At 36.9% G+C, this 25998-nt stretch overlaps 3 protein-coding genes and 1 long non-coding RNA gene across 6 annotated transcripts in view; 1 reads left to right on the top strand and 3 right to left on the bottom strand.

Moving 5' to 3' along the window:
- Nucleotides 1-2113, bottom strand: part of fnbp1l (formin binding protein 1-like) — a 51254-nt gene extending 49141 nt beyond the window's left edge. Inside the window, exon 1 of one of the 3 annotated variants that reach the window (XM_081605996.1) lies at nucleotides 1942-2113. In XM_081605996.1, coding sequence (XP_081462122.1) covers nucleotides 1942-1965 — 24 coding nt within the window. In that variant the 5' untranslated portion in view covers nucleotides 1966-2113. The remainder of the gene's footprint in view (nucleotides 1-1941) is intronic. The other 2 variants (XM_081605995.1, XM_081605994.1) reach the window with 2 other exon arrangements.
- Nucleotides 2114-4034: 1921 nt separating this feature from the next.
- Nucleotides 4035-14425, top strand: LOC103463128 (methylcrotonoyl-CoA carboxylase beta chain, mitochondrial). Its single transcript, XM_008406308.3, has 12 exons — nucleotides 4035-4218; nucleotides 5338-5493; nucleotides 6828-7024; nucleotides 7753-7931; nucleotides 8013-8093; nucleotides 9086-9264; nucleotides 10404-10614; nucleotides 10999-11090; nucleotides 11984-12140; nucleotides 12256-12378; nucleotides 13157-13369; nucleotides 13439-14425. Exons 1-12 carry the CDS (start codon nucleotides 4199-4201, stop codon nucleotides 13523-13525), a joined length of 1695 nt encoding a protein of 564 aa, XP_008404530.1. The 5' UTR covers nucleotides 4035-4198; the 3' UTR covers nucleotides 13526-14425.
- Nucleotides 9207-12317, bottom strand: LOC145551388 (uncharacterized). Its single transcript, XR_014087193.1, has 3 exons — nucleotides 12226-12317; nucleotides 12027-12129; nucleotides 9207-9294 (listed from the first exon to the last, which is right to left on the bottom strand). It is a non-coding gene; the product is annotated as an uncharacterized LOC145551388 (long non-coding RNA).
- Nucleotides 14426-14825: 400 nt separating the features above from the next.
- Nucleotides 14826-25677, bottom strand: LOC103463130 (retinal Mueller cells isomerohydrolase-like). Its single transcript, XM_008406309.3, has 14 exons — nucleotides 25540-25677; nucleotides 24091-24173; nucleotides 23234-23384; nucleotides 20955-21062; nucleotides 20686-20827; nucleotides 19776-19923; nucleotides 19484-19565; nucleotides 19255-19387; nucleotides 18191-18333; nucleotides 17994-18123; nucleotides 17498-17612; nucleotides 16171-16265; nucleotides 15970-16081; nucleotides 14826-15572 (listed from the first exon to the last, which is right to left on the bottom strand). The coding sequence occupies exons 1-14, from the start codon at nucleotides 25644-25646 to the stop codon at nucleotides 15415-15417; spliced, it is 1707 nt and encodes a 568-aa protein (XP_008404531.2). The 5' UTR covers nucleotides 25647-25677; the 3' UTR covers nucleotides 14826-15414.
- Between the last annotated feature and the right edge of the window lie 321 nt (nucleotides 25678-25998).

Below are 25998 nucleotides of genomic sequence, written 5' to 3'. Positions count from 1 at the left end.
CTTCATCAAGGAAACTGCAAGATGCTTTCTTATATTTAGCTATTTATTATTTATATGGTTAAATTACAACAACTCCTACACAACCTTGGGTGTAAACCAGACTTTGGAGAAAACTCCAACTATTGCCAATCTCTACCCATGTTTTTACCTAAGCACACAATCCGGTACGACATTCTGTCATTTGGGCCAAATGTACCAATTCAAAGCACCTCTTTGTCCAATTAAAAATACAAAATTTGGGTATTTCTATATAGTTTTACATTTAAATTTGCAGCAAAATTTAAACATTAATATTTTTAGTAGAAAAGCAAGCATTTTCCCAATTTTTCTTCCAAAAATGTTGTTTATTTTCACACATTCTGTACATTTGATTTGGAAGTGACTCTTTCAAAACAAATGTTGTATTTTGTCAAATTTAATGAATGGATGAGCCCAAGTGTTTATTTTAGTCGCTGGTTATTTGTGGTCCTACTTCCTATTAATTTAAAATAAGAGTAAGATAAGGGACAAAATGTGGACAAAAAACTGTAGGCCTTCTGTTTGCGTGATTTATTGTTTTCTCTCTTTTTCTACCAAAAACTGAATGATAAAATCTTCAGTTTGGTTTATTAGTCTCACAATTGTCTTTTTTTTGAAGGACAATTTTGTTTCCAGAAACTTCATAATTCATTTTATTTACTGTTTTGTCTATTTATTTTGGATATTTAAATGTCTTTCAGTTCCAGTGTTCAATGTTGGCTAGAATTTAACAGTTATTGATCTCTGACAATTGCCATTATGTTACTTGAAAATGATCAATATTATCATTTATTGCAATCATTTCTGGGACAATTTATCGTTCAGCGAAATTTGTTATCGTGACAAATTTCCCATTTTAGGAAAACTTTGAAAAAATACAGAGCCTCATTCCATAACACTGGGCTGGACTGGTTAAAACTGGGCAGAAATCATGAATGGGGAGAAAAACGAACCCCACAACAAACCAAACTCCTTTCACACCGCTTTTGAATTTCACACAAGCCAACTTTTATCTCTTTGTCCGCCACAGCATGGTCATGTTACAAGTGGGGGCTGAGCAAGCAAAAAATGAGCTTATTTCAGACGCCAGATAATAAACAGCGATCAGATGGAGGAGAATCATCTCTGGGACAACAAGTATCCCCTCCTCCTCCTCCTGCTGCTCCTCCTCAGCTAAGAGAGGGGGGATGCTGCTGGTTGCCTCTCTGGTTTCACACATCGGGATGGGCCAACACCCCAAAAATATACACCACAAATAATAATACACTCTGGACAAATACTAACATTACGCAACAGCACTTCCAATTGAGACTGAGAGCTGAGAGTCCATCATGACTTCCTCACTGGAAGTCATGATTTAACTGTACAGAACATAAAATGGTGTGTTAAAACAAACCACTGCTGTTTTTGACACATAAGTTCAGTCATGTGACGCTGAAGACAAAGAGACGAAGAAGAAGAAGAAGGAGCTTAATTGAGGTTAATTTTAAAAGGAGCCTGAGGAGGATGGGTGTGACACAAAAACACCGTAAAAATACAACTTAACTTCTCTCACACACACATGAACAATAGCACTCAGGAACGCGGGTGTAATTTAAGTTAACCAGCCACCGAACAGGGGAGGCAGAGCCCCCCCGCTTCCGGCCCGGTGCCCCGGACCCCGTGCGCGAGGACCGGGCTGCCTATTGTTCCGCGCCGCTGTCACAGCCGTTAAGGTGGATTAGCTTTAGCGTTAGCATCGCCGGCTAACAGCGCTGCCTTCCACACAAAGCTGGACCTGAACCGCAGCACCTTTCTTCCACTCGACGTCCCGAAAGAAAAAATTTAAATAAAATAAAATAAAAAGTCCCGGCCACGATGCCGGAGTCTCACACGAGAACAGCCGAGCCGGGAAACAGCTCAGCTAAAGAGTTGAAAACTCACCCAGAGCTCCGTTCCCCAACTCATGGCGGATACCTCCGTGTGACTTCTCCCGGTTTGGACGCACTTTCCCCCCCGCCTTGGCTCTCCCGAACTGCCGCTGGGACTCCCGTCCTCCTCCTGACTGACGGACTCTCCTCCTCCCACTGAACCAGCAGGGCCGCCCCACAGCAGGAGCCCAGGATCATAAGCCACATAAAACTTAATAATTATAATACATTTTAATATATATATATTGTCTGTGATGCTAAAAAGGGCAAATCAGTTCAGTTTTATAACCAGAAAAATACAAAAACAAATGCATAAAAAACAATTACATAAACTTGCTTAGTAAGAATCATTTGATCTTAGTTTTTTAAAAATGTGATTTATTTAAAATTTTACAATTACATAAACTTGTTTAGTAAGAATCATTTGATCTTAGTTTTTTTAAATGTGATTTATTTAAAATTGTACAATTACATAAACATGTTAATCAAGAATCAATTAGTGTTAGTTTTTTAAGTATTTGTTTTAAGTAATTATTTCAAATTTTACACACAAAAATTACAAATCAGACAGAGAAATTCAAGTAATGACGTGAAACAGTAATTAGGATAACAAACACAAAGCAGTAAATGACAAAACAAAAAGCAAAACAAAACAAACCCCAGCAAATATATCCATTCTCAAGTACGTGGATAAAAAAAATGAAAATGAAATTAAAATGAGCTAAATTAAACAAATAAAGAATAAAAATTGTTTGTTTTTGTTGTTGTTGGTTTTGCTGTTGTTGGAGCTTACGTCATTTCTTTAAAAAAAGATTTACAAATTGAAAAATGTGATTTATTTATTCAGTCAGAGTCAAAAAACAAAAAAGATTTGAACTAAGGGGTTTAAATTATTTTTTTGTGTAGATAACTTTCAAAATCATGTAAATTGTAGCAAGATTTAGGCTCTAATTTCACTTGCTTGTTTTTAATATTTCTGCTTTTATTATACTCAGAAATAACAGATTTATCGTAACAATTGCAATCTTTTTCAGTCTTTTACTTGTTGTTCATTATTTAGAAATGATGATATGCTTTGTCTGCAGGGATTTAAGAAATACAAACTCTTTTTTAATCAAACCTGTGAGTTGGGCACCAAATCTCTTGCCCAGGGCACCACAATTTATTAAATCCAGCCCTGTTATATGTCACTATATTATTGTTACTTACTTTGGATTTCCTGAAATGCAGTATTTTTCTTTATATTTCGCATTTTTTGTGAAACTAGAGCATAAAATGTGCTACAAGACATTATTCATATAATCAAATCTGTTTATGAAGCCATGTGGTCAGATTATTTCAAAATAATGCGCTGGTTCCCTCTAGTGGCCGCTTTGTATAATTACAGCTGCAATGCTGGGACTGAAGTCTGTTTTCAAACGAAAGGATTTTATATTATAAAGAAAGACAAACTGTTGTAACACTGAGAGAGCTACAAAAAAACAATTTCTGTACATAATAATATACCTTTGTGTTATCTATTTTTCTGGATTATGGAGTAATGTTGCAAAAAAACAATACTGACATCCAGACAGATTACTGCCAACGTTTTTTTTTTTTTTTACTTTTAAAACAGATATATTTATTTTTCAGTTGAATTATATTGGATATGTGTTTTAAAAAGGTAAGTCATCATGACCAAGTTTAACTTATGCAAAGAACAATATCCAACATTCTAATTCTTTTTTGAGCAGAAAAGGAAATGTTTTCCCTTTCTAAATTACATTTATTTAAAGTTTGTTAGTAGTTTGATCATTTAAATACATTTTTACAGTTAGTTCTTGGGTTTTAAACTGCTAAAATTAAATTTCTCCACAAATCTATCAGTTATAAGGAATTATGTATTTGTTGAATCAGCTTCACGTTTTGCTTCTAAATTTGGAGCTAAAATGAAAAACAACTCACTATCATTTTAATTAGTGAATTGTTTGCTTTTAGCATATTTATACTGTAATACCACTCAACCAATTAGTTTCTTGTAATTTAGTGAAATATGAAACCTTTAATGGAGTTTCGAAGACTTTAAAATAAAAATCTTTGCGTGGTGCCGCTTGTAATTCCAGCTGTTCCGATAGGGGGCAGTGGAGCGCGTCCAGGAATCACCGCTGTCAACAAAGAGAGAAGAAGCGTTTCCTGGCTCCTTCGGCTGTAGTTTAGATCAATGGATCTTGGAGTCAGAATTAGTTTATTAAAGCTGTAATTAGCTGCGTTTCAGCGGAAACCTGTGAAACATGCAGCGCTGCATCTTAAGGTAACTGGAGGAGTGATTATTTGTTTGTAATAATATTTTATTTAACATCTGCAGCGCGTTCAGACGACCTTTGGCACACTTTAACATTTTCAGAGATTAGAGTCAAAGCTGTGTTTATCTCTAAATTTTCATGTCAGGGTGATTTAATGTGGCGTTTGACTCTTCAGTTTTGTGTGTTACAGCGCTTCCAAAAAGTATTTACACCCGGGTTTTCTCCCCATGCAAACGCAAATTATTGGTAGGACTGTTAAACACGAAGTAGCACGACTGTGAAATGGAAAGAAAATTATAGTCTTATTTACTTTTTACAAATTTAAAGTGATTTAGATACCCCAGTGCAACCAACTACATTCAGTGGTTAACATATTCAAATAAAAAACATGCTGTATTGATTCCAAAGGGAAATTACATGTTGTTCAACTCATATTATACAATCCTTTTTCAAAGAAATGCTGATGGCTGTCGGAGAGGAAGGTTCTCCTGTAGCAGTCTGTATTACAGCAACTGTGAAAAAGCCTCTGACTGAAGACACTCTGTTGTTATAAAGCAGACTCATGACGAGGATGTTAGAATAATACAAATTATTTAATGAACATTTTATCGTCTAACATGCAACAGCAGCATTCATTCAGTGAACACCTGATCATTTGTAGGATTTGATGTATTTACAGCTAAAAAAATACTTACAACATGTGAAAAACTCAGCCCTTTCAGTTTGACTTATCAATACAGCGATTGACTTACTTTTTGGTTTACATAATAATTGATAGCTAAATGTGTTTAAGAGGAGTTTTATAATTTTTTTACAGAATTTTGACTGTGTGAAAATAAAACTATCATTTGAGGAGTTCTGGGTAGAACATACAGACAAGTTTTTTTTTCCATCTTAATGCAAAATGTAATTTCTTTTTGTACAGTTTTATCTTAATTATTGCTCTGAGTGTGTTGTTCGTTCAATAAATAGCCTTTTTTGAGTCTGTATACTCCAGTTAACGATTAATCAATTAGTTGACAATTATGTCAATAATTGATTAATCCAGTGAATAATTTCAGCTCTAAAACATTACATTGATTTTGAGGTATTTGGTCCGTATTGGTGCGTTTGCTCTCGTTTTGCAGGTTTGCTGAGCAGCGCCGGCAGTTTTCCGTTTGCTCTGCGGCGGGGAAGCGGAAAGCTCTGCGCAGTTCCTTCCCGGTGCTGGAGCTCCCCCTGCTGCCCATCCAGCGCCACGTCTACGAGGCAAACCTGAGAAACAGCCGCGCCTGCCAAAACAAGTAGGCTCATCTCACACATCACAGTGCATGAAAAATGCCAAATTCCTCATTTATTTACAGGAGTTACAGAACTTATGCAGCAGCACAAACATTTGTTACGTCACAAACAGCTGCATCACCTTCTGTTCACTTCATGGAGATTAGGCTGAATCAAAAACAATGAGTGTCTGCAGCGTCACCATTTGACTGAGGAATGGAAACAGGATGAGCTGAAACAAAGCGACATTCACTACTACTACACTCAGATCAGATTACCATCTGACCAGATGGTAATCTGATCAGGTGGCATCAAATTACCACCTGATAATCTGATGCATTCAGATGAAAATGAAAATTGCAACATTTGTCCCATTTTCAGTTGCTGTGGTCCTCATTCAAACCAACCAAACCCTTCAAGCAATCTGTTCCCCTCCTCGCCTGTGGGGGCGCTGCACCAAAAACCACTGAAGGAAATTACATAAAACCTCTGAAGAAGACACTGAGCATGACTTCCTTCTGCACAAAATGAAAACCAAAATGGAATGGCGTCAGATTTCAGGATTTCTCTTTTGTCTTTAGGAAAAGATCACAAGTCATTTCTCCTGCTAGTGCTAGGCTAGCTTGTTTGTTTTGGTTGTATTTACCCAGAATGCCTTGCACTGCTCACCATCAGCTGAACCAAGATCTATGGCTGTAGGCCGACCAGTTTTGTTTTTTGGTCCAAGTCAGAGTAATTTCCCTTTCTCTCCTCCCCAAACAAACCAGACTTTCTAGCAGGATTATGATAGTTTTGGGTTTTTCATTACAGTTCAGTTTTATTTCGTTGTGACCCTAACCCTAATGCAGCTAGTTTTAGTTAGAGTGTTTGGTCATTTTCATTAGTTAAATATTTAGTTTTTAGTTTTTCATACTTTGGTTCATTTTTAGGTACATAATTAAATTGATTGAGTAATGAATATTCAACAAAAGACATGTTTTTATTAAATTATTGTTGAACAACCAACTGACTGGTGTTCCAGCTTTTGCTAGCGTTAGCACCTTAGCACCGTAATTTGCTGACAGCTGACAGAAACCATTTGTGTGGAGGAAAAATATCAATTTCACATCAGTTCAAATGGCTAATAACTGGATTAATAAAACAAAGAGTGTTATGTTTATAATTTCAGTATGTTTTTGTTAGTTTTATAAACAAACGATATAGTTCCAGTTAGTCATAATTTTCCCCATTAATTACCGTTTTTATTTACGAAAATGTTTTCTGAGTGTCAGTTTTCATTATTTAGTTATTTAGTTAACTATAATAATCTTTGTTTCCAGGACTGAAGTTTGTTTAAATGTTTGTTTTCCTCTGTTAGGTACACAGAGCTACAGGAGAAGGTGAGGCGAGGCGGAGGGGAAAACGCTGTAATCAGACACACACAGAGAAACAGGAAGCTGCTGGTCAGGGACCGCCTCCGCTTCCTGTTGGACGATGACGACTTCCTGGAGCTTTCCCCGTTCGCTGGGATGGGTCTGCCGTACGGCGACATCCCTTCAGCCGGCTGCCTGACTGGTCAGAAACCCCTAGCTGTGTCTTTGGTACTTTAACCTGAATATCCAGCCCGGTCTGACTGAAGCTGCGTTTCCGTTCACGATAAAATCGCACAATTTGACGTCGTTTACGACGCACAATGCAGTTAGGAATGTAGAGACATTACCACTCCTGACCAGAGGTGGTGCTAGACGAAAGACCAGACGATGAAGAAGAGTGTTGGTGAACTGCTGAGTTAAATAAAACCTGACGACATTTTACAATACGGAGGTAAATCTACTTAATGGAAACTGCAATTTTGAACAAAACTTCTTTTTCCTGATGAAAAATTTTGGTGCTTGGATGAGGTGACGTTTTTTTTTTTTTTTTTTAATAAAATTTGTGTGTGTTTATTAGACTTCACAGCAAACGTGGTTTTGCATTCTTTGAAACAAACACCCAAAAATTAAACTGAAGTAAAAGTAGCTCTGCTGGTGCAAACGACAAAGACGACGACAACAGGAAGTAGTTAGAGATGATGGGTGACATGTTTTTAAAAAAAAAGATTTATCATGTGATTTTCATTGCGTTTCTTATTTAATGCAGAAATATCAACCAAGTTTTGTGTACATTTGTAATGGAAACGCAGCTATTCCTCTCGCACACTTCCAGCTGAATTACCGTGTGTGTGTGTGTGTGTGCGTGTGTGTGTGTGTGTGTGTGTGCGTGCGTGCGTGCGTGTGTGCGTGCGTGCGTGCGTGCGTGTGCAGGCGTTGGCAGGATCAAGGGCCTGTGGTGTGTGTTCATTGCTAACGACGCCACGGTGAAAGGCGGCACAGCGTATCCGATCACGGTGAAGAAGCAGCTGAGAGCTCAGGAAGTCGCCATCCAGAACCGGCTGCCTTGCGTCTACCTGGTGGACTCTGGAGGAGCCTTCCTACCTTTACAGGTTCAGCTCATCACTTTCAGGTGGATCACACCAACCGCCATGTTGGCTCCTAACGCCTTTCTGTATTTAATAAATATCCAGTCAGAGATTTTTCCTGACAAGAACCAGGGAGGAAGGACTTTCTATAACGAAGCCATCATGTCTGCCATGAAGATCCCACAGGTAAAAAATACGAATGAACCGATCCGCTTTTCCACTCCGATACCGATATCTGAGGTTTAGCATCAGCCGATACAAAAAAACAGCTGAATTGACCCAAAGTCCACTGGATGCATTTCTGGGTTTAAACAAATGAAAAAGTAGGAAATTTATCATTTGAGTGATTATTTTTATTAACTAGTTTCTTATTGATCGACGACATTTAGGTTCTTAATCTCCACATCAGTGAGTTTCAGGCATCAGACAATCATTTTTAAAACTAAAAAAGAAGAGTTGGTGTCTACTTTCCATCAGAAATATAAAGTCATAGTAGCCTAAAAGTTGCCTTGAGTGTAATTTCAAGTATTTCAAGTGACAATATTTGAAGTTATTTTGATTTTAGATTGTAGGATTTCTTTCAGAAACGTCCATAGAAAAGGACAACAGGAGGAGGAAAATATCATCCGCCGCTTAATTATTTAGTGTTGCTATGCAAAGTTAAAAAAAAGTATCTAATCGTTTATTTAACTATTTATGAGTATAAGCAGACTTTTGTGAATTTTTTGGTAAAAAATAAATATATATATATATATATATATATATATATATATATATATATATATATATATTCCTTTATTTCAGTGCCAAAGGGGAATTAAAATTAGTTGGATAAAATTCAGAACTAAAGGGGTTAAAATGTTTCTATTTTTAAAACACAGACATAAATGTTTTGAATTACAAATTAATTTGATATTCTGGACTTAAAAACACTAATAGCTTAATTAGCTTGATGTAAAAACAAAACAACTTTAATTTGTTCAGTCAGTAAACAGCCAATGTGAAATAAATAAAAAAAACTTACAAACAGGTTCACCACATTGACCATATGTAATGTTACCGGGTTTAAAACTGCCGATTATTTCATGTTTTTGTGTCTACATAATGTGAAGCATGAAGTATTTCAGGGCTTTTTGTGCATCGTTTTGGTCGATTTAAACGCCGTTCCGGGTCTGAAGGTGGCGCTGGTGTGCGGGTCGTGCACCGCGGGGGGAGCTTACATCCCCACCATGGCAGAGGAGGCGGTGATGGTGCACCGGATAGGAACCATCTTCCTGGGAGGCCCGCCGCTCGTCAAAGCCGCTACAGGAGAGGAGGTGACCCCGGAGGACCTGGGTGGGGCCCGACTCCACGCCGAGTAAGGGCCGAACTTCAGAGCCGCTCCAAACTGGAATTACGAAAATAAATTTGCTTAAAAACAGCAAGACAATTTAGAAAAAAACAAAACAAGGGTTTTGTAAATTGATATATTTCACAAAACTGCAACGGAGCCATTAGCTGTTTCTTTGTCTATATTCTCCTGATACCAAAAAAACACAGTTTCAGAATTGCTGTTTCCATTAAATGCCAAATGAAATTAAAATCAAAATGAATAATCTTGTTTATAAGTCATTAAAAATCACGACAGTGACAAATGTAAACAGTTACATGAAATATTTTCATATTTCAGCCAATCAGAGCAGACGTCAACATCTTATTAAGCCATTGGAGCTACAAGCCCCGCCTACTTGGGAGTGGCTACATATGCGGCGTTTTGGGGAAAACGTAATCAGTAATTTTACAGAAGAGCAATGAGTTCAACTTTAGAATGACAACATTTTCCTGATCCGCACATTGTCCCAAAAAATACAAACTACAAACCAAAAAAAGATGATGACTTCCTGTCGTCTTCTTCAGCATTTCCGCCAGCAGTAACATCCGGTTGTTGATCACGTGACTTGTGACAGTTTCTATTGCAGTTTTGTGGAATACATCCATTTCTATACGACTCATCTTGGCACAAAAACGTGAATTTTTCTCTAAATTGGCACATTTCCATTAAGCACATTAATGGAAACACGGCTACTTTTTTTGCATCACGTGATCAACAGCCGTATCCTACTACTGCTGGAAACGCAGAAGAAGACGACAGGAAGTTGTAGGAGGATGATTGTTTATTTATTTGGATAATGTGCAGCTTTCAGCACAGTTCATAAAAATTTGTCGCAGTTCTTCTGTAAAATCACCAAAATGGTGTAGAGGCTGAATAAAACACAGATGTCTCATCTGACGGCTGAATTATGGATATATTTCATCTATTTCCATCCCTCAGAGCCATGATTTTCAACGACTCAAACAAGCTTATTCACATGTGATTTTAATTTTATTTCTTATTTAATGGAAACACCACAATTGCAAAATGTCTTTTTTTTAATATATATAATATATATAACTTGTAATGGAAACGCAGCTGCAGAACTGAGTGAGACTCTGTCTCCGATTGCTGCTTCGTTTTAGGGTGAGTGGGTGTGTGGACCACTTTGCGTGGGAGGAGAAGGAGGCGTTTGATCAGACCAGAAACATCATCTCCACCCTGAACTTCCACCTGCCTGAGGAAGAGGAGGAGGACACGGCGAAGAGGAAAGCAGCAGAGCGGCCGCTGCACAGTCCAGAGGAGCTTCTGGGTCTCGCTCCTCGGAGCTACAGCCACACGCTGGATGTGAAGATGGTAACGCACTGCTTATAGATTACTGATCGATCTTATTGATTCACTGATAAGCTGCCATTTTCTTAAAAACCTCTCTTGTATCAAGAGGGTTGACTGTCTTTTACGGAAGAGGATTAGGGCCACTGGAAGAAAAACAAATCTCAGAATTCTGAGATTTTTTCCCCCAGTGGCCCTAATCTTCTTCCGTAGTCTTTCCATGACATAAAGGGCTCTGTTTTTCATAACATGCTGAATTAAAAAAAAAAAAATCTGCTGTATTAAATATTGACTGAATAAACACAAACATTTTTCCCTAAACTTGCATTTTTATAAAATAGAGGAAAGTAGAATGCCCAAAAACTAAGAGTTGAGAAAAACTAAGTTGCACTTTTGTTTCCCGCTCAGATTGTGAGTCGACTGACAGACGGGAGCCGCTTCCAGGAGTTCAAAGGTCGATACGGAACCACACTCCTAACTGGTTTTGCAAAGATTCATGGGTAAAAATAAAAAACGACCACCACTGTATTCATATGTAATACATTGCAATAACGAAAATTCTTACTGAGTATTTTTGGTCTAGTTTCTAATTAAAATATCTTAGTACACTTTAAATAAGACAAAATTAACATAGAATTAACTTTTCAGCAAGAAACAGGAGCTTATTTTAAATAAATAATTACTTAATATTGGTATAAAACCAATATTAACCAGACATTTTCCCATGTTATAATAAGTGATAATGTGGTTAAATAAAAAAATCTGCAGATTGTGGCCAATTTTTTATCCGATTAATCGCCACAATAATCCATCGCTAGTTGCATCTTTTATCTTTGAAGCCTTTATATTTGATCACAAACATTCAGAATACTTTTTAACAGTAAAGCAATAAATAAAAATAATTAGTCAGTTTTTACATTTCTGAGTCTCAAGTAAAAATATTCGACTTTTGAAGTCAGAAAACTCAGTTTCTTAGAAACAATTCCTGAAATCTCAAAATTTTTGAGTTTTTTTCTAGCAAATTTTTTAGATTTGAAATTATATATGTATTTATTTATTAAAAAAAACATTTTAGATTAATCTCAAAATCTCAGAAAGAGATTTTTGGCAGAAATATCCTCCATATTTTAATATCTACATTTACCCTAATATGCCATCATAAATGTAAACACTTTATTGTGTACTTTTAATTTATTGCCACCACAGATACAATGTTATATAGATTTGTTATTTATCTAAACGATATTAAACTTCTCATTTTGACCGTATAATTGTTTTAAACATATCTTCCATTTTCACCCATAACAAACAATATTCTTCCACCATATCTCATTTTATTTCTCTATTAAGGCTTTAAAGTCTGATTTTCTATGTTCTTTTTCTATGTTTTTAGCCACCTGGTAGGAATAGTGGCCAATAACGGAGCGCTAACGTACGAAGCGGCGCTGAAAGGAAGTCATTTCGTCCAGCTGTGTGACCAGAGAGACGTTCCGCTGCTCTTCCTCCAGAACACGGCGCCTGCAGCGGCGCCGACGCTTTCTGCCGCACAGGTAAAAACAGCCCAGTAACGTTTATTATCTCCATGACAACGAAACATACACAAACAAGTTATTAAAAATCGGTAAAGTGACGTACATTAGTGATTCTTCTGTCCTTTTCTGACAGGCAGAAGCGAACAGCAACCGTCTGAAGGCTCAGGGTTCGATGATGTCAGCAGTGGCCTGTGCCTCTGTCCCAAAAATCACCGTGGTGATTGGTGGTTGCCATGGCGGCGACAGTTATGCCATGGTGAGCAGCCAAACTGGTTTTCCTTTGTCTTTCTGTGTCTTGAGTGATTTAGAACATGAAATTATTTGATTATTTTGAGCTAAATAGCTGCCATAAAATTTGTTTTAAAAAAAATAAATATAAATTTAACTGAAAATACAATTTGAAAACTGAAGCAAATTTAAAGTAATTTGAAAAAGATTATAAACTACTTTTCAGATTCAAGGCTCTTTTTCCACTTTCAAATGTTTTTCTGTATAAAAATTGTTCAAATTAGTTTTTTAATTTCAAAGTTTTTTTTTTTTCAGTATAAAATTATTTGTTAAAAATTTTTAGTTTCCAGTGTGAAAACTGGAAACTAAAACCAAGAGCATGAAATTACTTAATTTTATAGAGCTAAATTGATGCCATAAAGTGTTTAAAAATATTTTTAAATTGAAAAAGATTCCAAATTCTATTATTTTTACTTTTAATTCTTTTTCCAGTATAAAAATTGTTTCACAATTTCAAACTTTAAAGTTTCCAGATTAAAAGTAATTTTTAATTTTCAGTTTCTTGTCAGTAAAAAATGTATTTTGCAGTTTGTTTTTTTATTTTCCATTTTAAAAATCATTTTTCACTTAAAAATTGTTTTTCAGCATAAAAATTGTTTTTCAGTTTAAAAATTGATATTAAATAAAATGGGTCCCAGGATTGCACCTTGTGGTGCCTCACATGTGATTTCAGTCTGCTCTGATGATAAATACCAATTGATAACAAAACAATGAAGCTCACCGTCTTCTTTCCCGTTGGTCGTCAGTGTGGACGGGCGTTTGACCCCAACTTCCTGTTCCTGTGGCCCAACGCCAGAGTGTCGCTGGCGGCGCCGGGTCATGCCGACTCGCTGCTACCTGCCGACGCCAAACAGGAAGAGGAGGAGCTGAACGAGAAGCTGGAGGAGGAAAGTTCGGCGTTCTTTTCCTCTGGCAGGATGTGGGACGACGGAGTCATTCTGCCTCAGGAAACCAGGAAGGTAAAATACTGAATTATTCTCATAATCCAGGAGGAAGTGGGAGAAGTCTGATTTTCTTTTCCTTCGCAGGTTCTCAGAGACGCTCTGGATATTATCAAACAACAGCGCCACCAGCTGTCCACAGAGAAAAAGCAGTCGGTGGTGCTGCGGATGTAGAAGCCTCACCAACACGCCTGGTTTCCTGAGCTCTGGATCCCGTTTCTAAGGGTCATCATGACTCACATGTTCATGCAGCTGAAGTTATTTCACTTCAGCAGATTATGCAGAAAAAACTTAATGGATGCTGAATGTCATTTTTACATTTTTTAAATCCCTTTTTTCTTCTGTGTGCAGCATAACATAAATTTGCTCTAATGTGAATCTGCAGTTCAGAGCCTGTAGATTCATCTTGATCTTTACAAATCCAAAAGGCCTTAATTGTTTTATCCCTCTAAACTGTATTTTGAAGTACGACAAGCTTTTAACCTGCATCTGTTTAATTGTTCTGTAATTAGAAATGTCTAAAAATGTTGTAATTATACTTGTTTGTATAACATGAAATGACTGGCTGCTAAACTGGTGTTTACATTTATCACATCACTACAATGGCATATTAGGAAAAACTGAAAAAAGGAGTACATTTCAGCCAAAATACTCTGACATTTTGAGGAAAATTTTGGAGCTCCAAAAGTGTAAAATTTGAGAATAATCTCGGAAATATTCTAGAAAAAACGTTGCAACATTCTGAGTTTCAAAAGTCCAAAATTTGTGAGAAAATTTTCTGAAATTTTAAGATTAATCTGGGAAACTTTCAATAAAAAAACATGGGAAATTTCTCAATTCCAAAAATATATCCATAAAATTTAGATTTCAGTTGAAACAACACAAACACACCACACTTTTCAGTTTTAAACAGTTTATTTGACATTTTACAGTTGAGACATCAACAATTTGTATCCATTATATAAAATGTATTAAACTGAAATGTTAAGTGCTTTGAGCAGAAATTGCTCTGAAAATATACCAACATGCTTTTTCTTTATCAAACAATGAAGCAAAAGTAAACTATACATGGAGGCATGGAGAATAAAGCAGATGTGGATTCAGTAAACATAAAAATTTAACTAAAATAATTTTAATGTATGATTGAAAACACAGGAAATAAAAACACAGGAACAACAGGACCATGAGAAAATGGCGAGTAATTAACAGAAGTAGCATCAGCTGTACAGGTAGCATGACTGATAAGCTAATCTGCTAATAATGGAGCTAATTTTTACCTTCAGTGTTAATTAATAAAATCTTGAACACAGATGTAAAATTTTATTCAACTGAAGGTTTATGAAACAGCCAAGTACATAAGTGGTGATCATTTATCTGGAAAAATTTATTTAGGGGAAGATCAAAGTGATACATTTTTCAAAGTTATCAAAAATGCCAAAGTGCGAAATGAAAAACTATCATATAATTTTTAAAAAAAAATCATATACACAAATCCAAATGTAAGAAAATGTCTCCCAAGTTTTGTGTTTTTCTCATTGAGTTTCTATGTTATGTAAAATTCATTAAAGTTATGTTTATCGTTAGGGTTCACCATATCAAGTTCATAGAACATAATTTAGCATTTTATGAGCCAGAAATGATCCAATTTTCAATGTTTTTATTTATTTACTTTCCATTCTGCGCTTATGCTTTTGATTTCTCATTTGTTTCCTAATACTTATTTGTATTTGTATTACTGCCTTGTTTGTAAATCTTTAAATAAAAAAGAAAAATTAGCTCTGCTGTTAGCAGATTAGCGGATGTGAGCCTACCACTCACTACAAACCTAAAAGTGATCTAAAAACCAAAAATAACAAGATTCAAATTGTCCAAAGCCAATAGATTTTCTTTGATTTTGATTACAAGAAACAAAAAACTGATGCCGTCCAAGTCCTGATCTGCTCTGCTTTAAATCCATGTCATTATTGAAACCTTAGCAGTAATGAGAGTGGTATTTGATTTACAAACTGATCAGAATGTATTGTTATCGCCAATAACTATAAAACGGGGATTATCTGGTGTGTTTAGGGTGAAGGCGGAGGTTTGTACATCCCGTGTAAAGTGACGGGGATGACGGCGTTGACTTCCGCCCTAGCTAGCTCCGTTAGCATCATGGCGTCCAGAACCAGCAGGAAACCTGGTCTCTCTGCGCCCGGCTTCACCACAACACTCAGCAACACGCCTGCAGAAGTCAGACAGAGGATTAATATACCGAATAGAGGATCATTTATTAGATTTAAATTAGTTCCAGTCGATTAACTAATAGGGCCTGCGCAGAAATCATTTTACTGCTGTAGTTTGGCTGCCATCCAGTAGATGGCGCCAACGGTCAGCGCAGCCAACTGATACAGGCGGAAATAATAAACAATAGTAAATAATGACACTTTTAAAGCAGTTGGACTAAAAAATGTCATTACAAGAGCATTAAAAGTGTCAACTTTGTATTAATGGGTGAAAAAATGTAAACTTTAACTCAGTGTTGCATTAACGATGCCATTAAAAGTCAACTTTTCATTATATAGTGAATAATGACACCTTTTAATTTGCATTAAAAATGTAATGAACTTAAACTTTCTTACCTTCGTCTTCCTTCGTGGCTCCAGGTGTGGGAACAAACAGCGGCTCTGATGGGTAACAGTCTTCCTCCTGCCACACCCACGTCTCTTTGGTCTGGACATTCAGCTTGACGATCTGAGGCAGAAACCAACAGCAGGTAACAAATCTGTGTGTGTGTGTGTGTGTGTGAGAGGTGGCCTCCACTCTCTCCCCCTCTCCTTTACCCTGTCAGGGATGAAGTGGTTGAGTCCGAGGCCGTATGCAAATGAGTATTTCTTTCCACAACACTTGGAGTAGTTAATCTGTGGAAACTCGAAGGCTGAAAAAGACAAAAGGGACATAAAAAAAAAAAAAAAAACAACAAAACACAAAATTATAATTATGTAAGATTTTACTTTGCTTTAGGGCGTCTTGTCACTTTAAAACCCAATAAGCTGATGTTGGCCACGCCCCCAACTCAACGTTTACATTTGCATGTGAAAATGGCTGCAAACAGATGCTCTATTATTCAACTGTACATTTTTGAAAAGCAGAAGTGGAGCCTCCTGCACAATAAACAAGAATGCATCAAGTGGTTTCTGGATGGGAAGTCAACAACAAAACACTTTTTCTTTTCCAGCAGCTGTTGTACAGAGCATACAAAGGTGAAACAAGCAGACCAAATGTATTGGAACTCTGCTGGGGTTGCTAGGTAATGGCCGGAACTCTGCTGAGGTTGCTAGGTAATGGCCGGAACTCTGCTGAGGTTGCTAGGTAATGGCCGGAACTCTGCTGAGGTTGCTAGGTAATGGCCGGAACTCTGCTGAGGTTGCTAGGTAATGGCCGGAACTCTGCTGAGGTTGCTAGGTAATGGCCGGAACTCTGCTGAGGTTGCTAGGTAACAGCTCAGTGCCAGTGAAATGTGATTTTACATTTGGAAGGTTTTTGAAACAACTCATTTTCAAACACCAAAAAGTATTAACTTATTGCTATTCAGGCTGTTTTTAGAAACTGTAAAAACCAAAAAGGAAGAATGAATATGTGCAAAAATGTGACATTTGCAAAACAGGTCTCCTTTAAAATACTGACACATTTCTTCCCAAGTGCAAAAAAGTGTCAGCTTTCCTAAAAAAAGAAAAAATTAAATCATATTTCTTTACCTTTAAATTGATTATGAATTTAAAACTATCCAAATATTATAATAGTTTTGATTCAGTAGTTTTTCTTATACCTCTCTTTCATAATTTTATTGTATTCATCACTGATTTTAAATTTTCATTTTAATAAACTGTTCCTTTTAGGGTCGAGTGAATTAGCCTTGGCTATTCACACGTTAGGTTGTTGTGATCTATGCTTTTGTATCGGTCCCTGTCAAATAAACAATAAATTAAATTAATCAATGCAAATATAGTGAAATGTTGATTTTTTGGGGTTTTAATTTCACAGTAGAACTGTTAAGCAAACCTGTGGCTTCAGCCCAAAACATTTCTCTGTAAAACATGATTCCATCTTAGCAAAACTGTAAAAACAGAACCGGAAGGCGATTGTGTGTGTGTGTGTGTGTGTGTTCACCCTGTCTCGGTCCAGAGAACAGAACTTCGGGCTCTAGCCAGATGGATCCGTCGCTGTGGAGGACGGCGGTTGCCGTCGTGTAGGACAGAGACACGAGGTTCCGGCCTTGTTCTTCCTGAACGAACGCAGAAAAAAATCATTAAAATCACTTGGCGCTAAAAACGTTTTTAGCGCCAAGTGCGCTAAACGTTTTCATAGTTAGCTAACGTGCTAAGCTAAAAATAACAACGAAAACAAAATAAAACAAGGATAATAGTGAACAATACATCAACACATAAATACAATATTTAAGAGCATTATAGAATATATGGTTAATGTAAAATATAATTTGAACTGAAGTTAGCATTTTAGCATTAGCCTCTCTGCTAAATAGTGCTTTAGCATTAGCATTACTATGTGTTATGATTTGTGTTTTGTGATTAAATGGTAAAGGTGTTTTTAACTGGATAAATTGCATTTAGGATTGGCAGCGTAAAGTGATCGTTTCTGCTCTCACCCTGTGAATATCCAACGGCAGAACATATCGCCTGACCTCCGGCTGAGGCGCACGCATCGCCGCTTTCTTCACCTCCTCCCACTCCTGCCTCAGGTTGGCCAGGTACAGGTAGTTGTACACAAAATCATGCCTGGAAATACAAATAAAATATCAGTGTTTCTATCAACAAATGGAGATATCCGGAGCTTTTCAGTCACCCTTTCCAGGTGCAGAGGTCGACCACGATGAATCCCTCGTCTTCGTAGGCGTTGATGTGGTGAAACAGGTTGAAAGCCGAGGTTCTGAATTTGTGGTTTGTCATGTAACATGCAGGATCCTTAGTGATCAAGTGGAACCACGTCTGCAACAAATAAACACTAAATGATTCAAAGGACTGGAAAAAAAAATCAACGTTTTGATATGTTATATTGAAGAGCAGGGGTGTAGCTACGGGGGTGGCTGGGGGGGCCACCAGCTCCACTTAAAATCTGATTGGATGGCCCAGTCAAAGCTGCTGATCTGTTTGTTCATGTCAGATCAGATATAAATCAGCATTTTCCACATCATCATTTATGTACGGAAGACAATTAGGGCCACAGGAAAAATAATAATTATGAAATTTTTTCCATAGCTCTCTGACTTATGATCTCAGAAGATTAAAGTCAGAATTCAGTTTTTTTGCAGTGGGCCTAATCCTTTCCCATATTTCTCTTATCAGTATTAGGGTCATTGTAGATAGAAAAAAAAGAGGAGGAGTACATTTCTGCCCAAAAACATTCAGAAATTTTCTACAAAGAAAACAAAAACGCGAAAATTTCTGATTTTGAACATTTGAAAGATTTTCCACTTTTGGAGTTTAAAAAGTTTAAGATTTTCCATATTTGAAATGGAGACATTTCCTTTTTTTTTTCTAGAAAATTTCTGAGAAGAATCTTAAAGTTTTTGAGCTGTTCATGGCAAATGTTCACATTTTTAAGCTCAGAAAATTCTGTGTTGTTTCCAGAAAATTTCTGGGATTAATCTAAAAATGTTTTGGCGGAAATTTACAACTCACTTTTCTATTTTGGCCCTATTACACTGTCGTACTGTAACAAACAAATCTGATGCATAGTTTTCACATGGCAAACAGATCCCTGTGTTTTGTTTGGGTAAAGAAATTGTGTTGCTAAAATATTTAAATTATAGTACACCACCATTGTTCTGTTTGTGCCCCTGCGTGGCCCCCTACAGGTAAAACTCTAGGGCCGGCCCTGAAGCCTGGATGCTGATTTTCCGGTGTTACCCCCATGTTTTCGTTGGATTCGAAGCAGTCCATGTACGTTGCTCCTCTGACGCTCCAAGACGACAGAAACTTGAGCAGGTTGATCTTCACCGGCTGCTCCACAAGCACAAAGTAGTTCTCAGTCATACCAAAACTATGGAGAGCAAAACAGACCAAAACAGACTGATTTAAATGGACTAAACTGATGAAAAGTAAAAAAAAAAATGTTTTCTAGAGTATAATTGTGAACCTGTGGATGTAGGAAGGCTTTAATCTTTCACTGCTGGGTAGTTGGACCACAACTTGGGATTTCTCAATGGGATCTGATTTATCTAAGGACAAAAAAAAAGATTTTACTGATATTTATTTTGCTTAATTTCATTTTCTATTTTATTTCCCAAACAGTCTATTTTATCTGTTGGAAAAGAATGCACTCTTTTTGACAGATTGACCTACAGACCATGACTTTTTGATTTGACAAAGAGGCCCAGAACACGTATTTCACGTTTCTCTCCGTGTTTCCTGCTGACGGCGTTTCCCACCTTTCTGTGCCGGCGGCATCTTGACGATGTTGTACGCCAGACTCATGTTTTTGCCGAAGCAGTTTCCGATGTTGTAGAGCGAACCGTCTGCGTCAACGTGGGGATGCGCTGTGACTCCGTTAATGGACAGATATTTACACAGATCCACCTGAGAAACAAGTTATGAAGAAATCACACAGAAATCACCTGATATCAGTTTCCCCAAATTTATGAGATGGCGCTTGGAAAGAATGCTGTTAAAAATTAACAGCAACATTTTGGTTTATTTAGTCTGTCATAGGGCGAAACGTAGGGGTTCAATTTTACAAATTATATTTTTACCATGTTTTTCACACATTTTTAAATGTTGTAGTTCCAAACTAAATACTTTAATTTGCTAATTAAATATTACATATTTAGTTAGGAAGCGAAATATTTATCTTGCAAGCTAAATGTTTAGCTATGTAGCTAAATATTTGGTAAGCAAAATAAATATTCAGCTTAAAATTAAATATTTAGTTAAGAAGCTAAATATTTAGCTAGCAAACAAGATAAATATTTCGGTCCAAGCTAAGTATTTATCTTGCTATCAAGCTAGCTAAATATTGAACTTCATAGCTAAATGTTTAGTTAGCAAATTTCATATTATTAGGTTCCTAGCTAAATAATTTCCCAGCTAACTATTTAGCCAGGACCGTAAACATTTTGTTAGCAAACTAAATATTCATCATGTGGTCTTCAGTCAGAGACATCTTCAGACTCGTTGCAACACTGACTGCTACTGGAGACCTTCCCTGCCTCCAGCATCTCCATCCATGACTCTTTGAGGATACTTGGATGAAATTATTTGCAGCATTAAATTTTCCTTTGAAATAAATAAAGTATTTGTGAATTGAACTGAATGATTTCAGGTAAATTCAAACCTTCTCACCTTCTTCAGTGTCTCCAGTGAATCTGGATCCACTTTGGTGATGAAGTTTGTCTCTGTGACGGCGTAAAAATCCTCGCCGATCGGATAAACGTTCACTAAGCAGTTATCCGTCACTTCAATGCCTCTGAAGTACGTAAAGAACCTGAACAGACACAAGCGCAACAAAAAACTGATTTAAACCCGACTTTGGATCTACGTTGTGCTAGGATGCTATTAATTAAATGGATTGTTTGTGTTAACAGCCAGGCACACACCAACTTCAGTTTTACCTGGAGAAAATGTTTTTGCAGGGGTCTGGATAGGCAGCGGTGCCAAACTCTGTGATGACGACCCGGTTTTCTGTCATGGCCCGAACATATGCATCCGTCCTGATGAACCTGAAACAAAGATTACAAACTTACCTGCAAAAATAACCAGCAATGCTGCTTTTTTCTCCCTGCCTACAAACATCCATTCTGCACAGAAACAACTCAAGAGCTTCACATGAACATGTAGTGACCATTTGTCTCTAAACTTAAATTCAAAAATCAAAAAACTCAAAACTCGAAGGTGATCTAAAGAAAAGGTGAATCAAACTCAAATAGTCACCTGATGCACCGTGGATTCTGGTTTACGCAGCAAAAAAGGATCAAAAGTCAAAATATAGTTCTTTGGGTTTATTTTTCAGATCAGGCAAAAGGTTCCAGGCTTCTGCTCCTATTCCTGCACCTGCTCTCTGACTGACAATAGAAACCGATATGACTTATTGGCCGATTCTGTAGGCTGGTAAAAAACCTTATGACCACCCACGTGCATAATATGCTACCTAAGACCCACCTATTTATACCGTGAAATACCCACATCCCAACCTGAAATTAATTAACTAATTAAGTGAATTCCTAATCAAAGAACTTATTCTAAACAGCAAATTAAACAAAAATTCTAATGATAAATCAACTAGGAAATAAACAATAAGAATAAAACAATTTAAATTCTAAGATTTAACCAAAAGAAAAAAGGGGAAAATGGCTCCTACAAACATAAAAATAAACTTTTTTTATTTGCAGAGATTCTTTGAGTGATTGTTGAGGTTTGTGGTTTCAGTCAGAATCAGATTTATTGGTCCAGACCAGTGGTTCTTAACGTGGGTCCGATCGAACCCCAGGGGTTCGGTGAGTCGGTCTCAGGGGTTCGGCGGAGCCTCTGCAGGAGGTAAAGACACACCTGTGTAAAGTCGTGATGACGCCTCGCTTTGCCATCACTTACTGCAGAGGATCACGTCACATTACTTAGCCAATCAGAGGATCACGTTACATTGCTGAGCCAATCAGAGGATCACGTTACATTGCTGAGCCAATCAGAGCTGCGGAGGAGCCCTGATTGAAGGAGCTCCACTCTCAGCATGGATTTGAACTTGTGTCTTTATTTACTTCACCAAAACTCAGTTTTTACCAAATTCTATAGTCTAAATCTGCTCCTAAGTCGCATCTTTTCGGGGTTGCTACTGCCTCTAGTGGCGTGGGGGTGGTAACACAACTAATATAATTACATTACTAAATCAGAATACCACAAAGTATTTTGTGAGTCGGGGGTGTTGAAATTAGAAAGGTTCGGTGAATGCGCATATGCAACTGGGGGGTTCGGTACCTCAAAAAAGGTTAAGAACCACTGATCTATAAGATTCTGGAAACAAACAAGCATAAAGAAACTTCAGAAGAAATAAAATATAACAAGCATAACGGAACATCCATTAAAGATAAAAATGGTACATGTTCAACAAAACAAATCTCAAACTTTGAGAATGATGTCAGAAATTTTCTAGACAAAACATGGACATTTCTCAGTTTAAAAAAAAAACTTGCAAGAAAAAACTCAAAATTTTAGATTAATCTCAGAAATTTTCCAGAAATGAACTCAAAAAGTTGAAAATTTGCAAGAAAAAAAATTGAAATTAATGTCAAAAATTTTCTGGCAGGGATGCTGCGGTGGCGCAGGGGCAAAGCACAACCCATGTATTGAGGCCTCAGTCCTCATGCCAGTGGTCGCAGGCTCGATTCCCGGCGGCCTGGTGACATTTGCCGCATGTCTTCCCTCTCTCTCATAACCTTCTTTCCTGTCAAACGTCTTTCAAATTAAAGGCCACTAGAGCCAACAATACCTTTAAAAAAGAAATTTTCTGGAGAAAAAACAAGAACGTTTCTTAGTTGTGAAATTAAAAGAATTGCTAGAATTTTCTAGCAAATCTGAGCTTGAAATGTCAAAAATAATTTCTGAAACTCAGAAATCTGCTTATTGTTCCAGAAACAATTCATTTCAAAAGTTTTTTCTTGCAAATTTTCAACTTTTCAAGCTCAGAAATTTCTAAGTATTTTTGATTCATTTCAAAATTTCGGAGTTTTGTTTCAAGAAAATTTTAGACTTTTGAAACTCAGAAATTTCCACGTTTTTCTAGAGAAGTACTGAGTTTTTTGGCAGGAATTTTCTCCCGCAGTGACCCTGACACACAGCTATACGTGTGCTTATGTACAGGCAGCAGCTGAACATTTTTAAATTTGCGGCGCATTCTTACTTCCTGAAGTACGTCACCTGATCGCCCTTCAGGTCAAACTTGTGGATCAGAGCTTGCCCATCAAACAAATGGTGATACGGTTTGTCCCCGATCTCGAAAAGACCCGGACCCATCCGGAGGACGCTTCCTCTGAGCCACGACGGGAAAACACCTGAGGGGACAGTTCATCAAAATCATCTGATTATAACATTAGACCCGTTCCTCCATCATTTAATGTCCTCATATCGACTCTTCTGATCTTCCATACTTCCTCCAGTTGGATTGAATGTTATATGGCAAGTCGATTTAACATAAAATCGGTTACATTTCAGATATCTAAGTGGTTTATGACTAGACATATTAGTAAATTAAGATTTAGCTAATTACATCCTGACTGCCATAAATGACGTCAGATTCCCTTAAAATTTGTATGCGAGATTTAATTCAGGACGCCTAATAAGAGTGACATTACTTTGAGTTAGCTTTCTGTTTAGTCAAAATGTCACAGATTTAGGTTGCATTTTCAAATTTCCATAAATGATAAAAAGAAGAATGAAAACATTTTAGATAAATGTAATTGAATATATCATTCTTACCCGTCAGAATCTAAATGTAGAGATCTTAACTTACTATAGTCAAAATGCATTGCTACATATCTAGAGTATAATTAGAGATCATCAGACAAAACCAATTTTATGATAAAACAGCTTTCTACACATTTTAGCAATGGACATTTCTGCAAAAGTGGCAAAAATACAAGTTGCAGGTGACGCATCGAGTCCATTTTAACAGCTTGTTGAATAGTTTGTTAGTAAAGTTTATTTTTATGTTTATAGTTGTCAATAACTAAATCTCCCATCTGTTGTTTGTGATTTTACCAGTTATTTCTGCAGAAATCGGTTCATTTAGTTCCTCCACCGTCTCAAAGATCTTCTGGTAACCTGCAGCAGGATGTTCCACTCTGACAACAAAGTTAAAACCACATTGAAACATCAAACCTCAAACATAACTAAAGCATTAAATCATGTGAAAATATGTAAATGAGATTATTTGTATTTTCTATTTTTAATAAATTTAGAAAACACAAAATTTTTTATTTCTATATGTGTTTAAATGTGTCGTTTTGCAGAAAAAGGTTAAGATTTTAACTTAAAATGTGGAAAAAGTGAATACTTTCAAACAGGCTGACGACTGGGAATGTATTTTTTTATGCATAAATGGTATTGAGTAACAGTTTTGGCGCATTAAATTGATTCACAAATCATAACTGTTTCCAGTTCCCATCAGTCCTGGCAGCTTCACAACACCAGCTTTCAATTTGTGCTTCTACGCCCATTTTACATTCCTTTGTTAGTCTGGACTTTCCATCCGATTTTTCTCCTTAATCTTCCTTTTAAAGTCTTACAATCTTCGTTTCTCTATCAAATGTTTTGGAGAAACTTCTCGTCTGGTCTCCAGGTTGATCCAACATTAAAAACAACTTTTTAAAAGTTTTCTTGATTAGCTAAAAGCTGGAATGGTTAGGCTGTTTTTCCAAGTCTGGGAAACTTTCCATCTCATTTTACCACTATAAAAACAACAACAGTATTTTTGGTCAAGATTCTAGAACAAATATGTTCAAATAAGACAAAACTAACTTGAAAGTAACTTTCCAGCTATAAATAGGAGCTTGTTTAAAGTAAATAAATCCTTAATATTGATTAAAAAGTTCTAGTTCCACTGGCAGATTATTTCAGAAGTGACGGGCTTTGTGCCGTTACCTAGCAACCACAGCCAAGCCCAGCCGGTTACCTAGCAACCCAGTTCTAGTTCCACCAACAATATAAGATATTTTACTCATTTTATGAGTGAAATAATTTGCCTAGTACTTTTTATTAATACTAAGGAATTGCTGGCTTAAATCCAGCAATTCCTGGATTGGTGGATTTAAGTTCCTACATGTTGCTGAAAAGTTCTTTAAGTTTGTTTAGTCTTATTTCAAGACGTTTGTACTAGAAGCTAGAAGACGATACTTGAGATGTTTTTACAGTAAAACGTCTCTGGTTTCATTTCAGAAAATCAAAACATTTCCATACCAGAATTTAATCTGCACAAGAAAAACGCAAAATCCTACAGTTTTTTTTTACTGGTTTAGTTTCTAGTAGTTTCTCACTACAGTGGAATCAGGACAAAACTAACTCAGAAGTAACTTTTTGTTCCAAATTAGTTTTATTTCAAGCGTAACAAGACGCTCGGTAAGGTTTGGTGTTTTCTCTTTCAGTGAAAAACGTTTCAACATCAGAACCGACTCAACCGTTTTCAGAGTAAATAATGAAACGTCTCCTCACCGGCTGACCATGTTGCTGCTGGATCTCCTCCTGGACTCGCCGACTGCTCTCAGAAGAGACTCTGGTTCGGATTTAAACCACACAAACATTTCCTGCTGCTCCCCCATCCTTCCTCACTCCTCCTCTTCTCTCCTTTCCTCCCACTTTCCCCTCCTCCTCCTCAAACTTTCTCCCCCTGTGAACAGACCAGCTTTGTCTCGGCTCCTTTCAGATGCCAGAAGTTCGTCTCCATGTTGGATTTTCTCTCGACCCAGAAACACGACCAGTCTCTCCTCCTAATGATGGGGGTCGCACCAGTAAAGTTGAATTTTAAAACCCGCCGTCCTTTGTAGATGAACATGCAGAAACAATTAGAGCTGATTAGTTCCTGATGGTTTTCAGCAAACGTTTGGGAAACTTTGGTTTTTTTACATTTGAAGGAAGGAGAGTGAATCTGGAAAACATCTGAAGGCTTTAACT

The sequence above is a fragment of the Poecilia reticulata genome, chromosome 4 (genome assembly GCF_904066995.2).
Source record: "Poecilia reticulata chromosome 4, P_reticulata-male-v2, whole genome shotgun sequence".
NCBI lineage: Eukaryota > Metazoa > Chordata > Actinopteri > Cyprinodontiformes > Poeciliidae > Poecilia > Poecilia reticulata.
This window is presented reverse-complemented; position numbering and strand designations above follow the sequence as displayed.

Coding starts and splice junctions, on each gene's coding strand:
- LOC103463128 (XM_008406308.3), top strand. CDS start 4,199: ATGCAGCGCTGCATCTTAAG. Junction 11,091..11,983: donor GGTTTTGCAAAGATTCATGG/GTAAAAATAAAA, acceptor CTATGTTTTTAG/CCACCTGGTAGGAATAGTGG. Junction 12,379..13,156: donor GCGGCGACAGTTATGCCATG/GTGAGCAGCCAA, acceptor GTTGGTCGTCAG/TGTGGACGGGCGTTTGACCC.
- LOC103463130 (XM_008406309.3), bottom strand. CDS start 25,646: ATGGGGGAGCAGCAGGAAATGTTTGTGTGGTTTAAATCCGAACCAGAG. Junction 19,388..19,483: donor AAGCCTTCCTACATCCACAG/GTTCACAATTAT, acceptor TGCTCTCCATAG/TTTTGGTATGACTGAGAACT. Junction 16,082..16,170: donor ACCACTTCATCCCTGACAGG/GTAAAGGAGAGG, acceptor TTTCTGCCTCAG/ATCGTCAAGCTGAATGTCCA.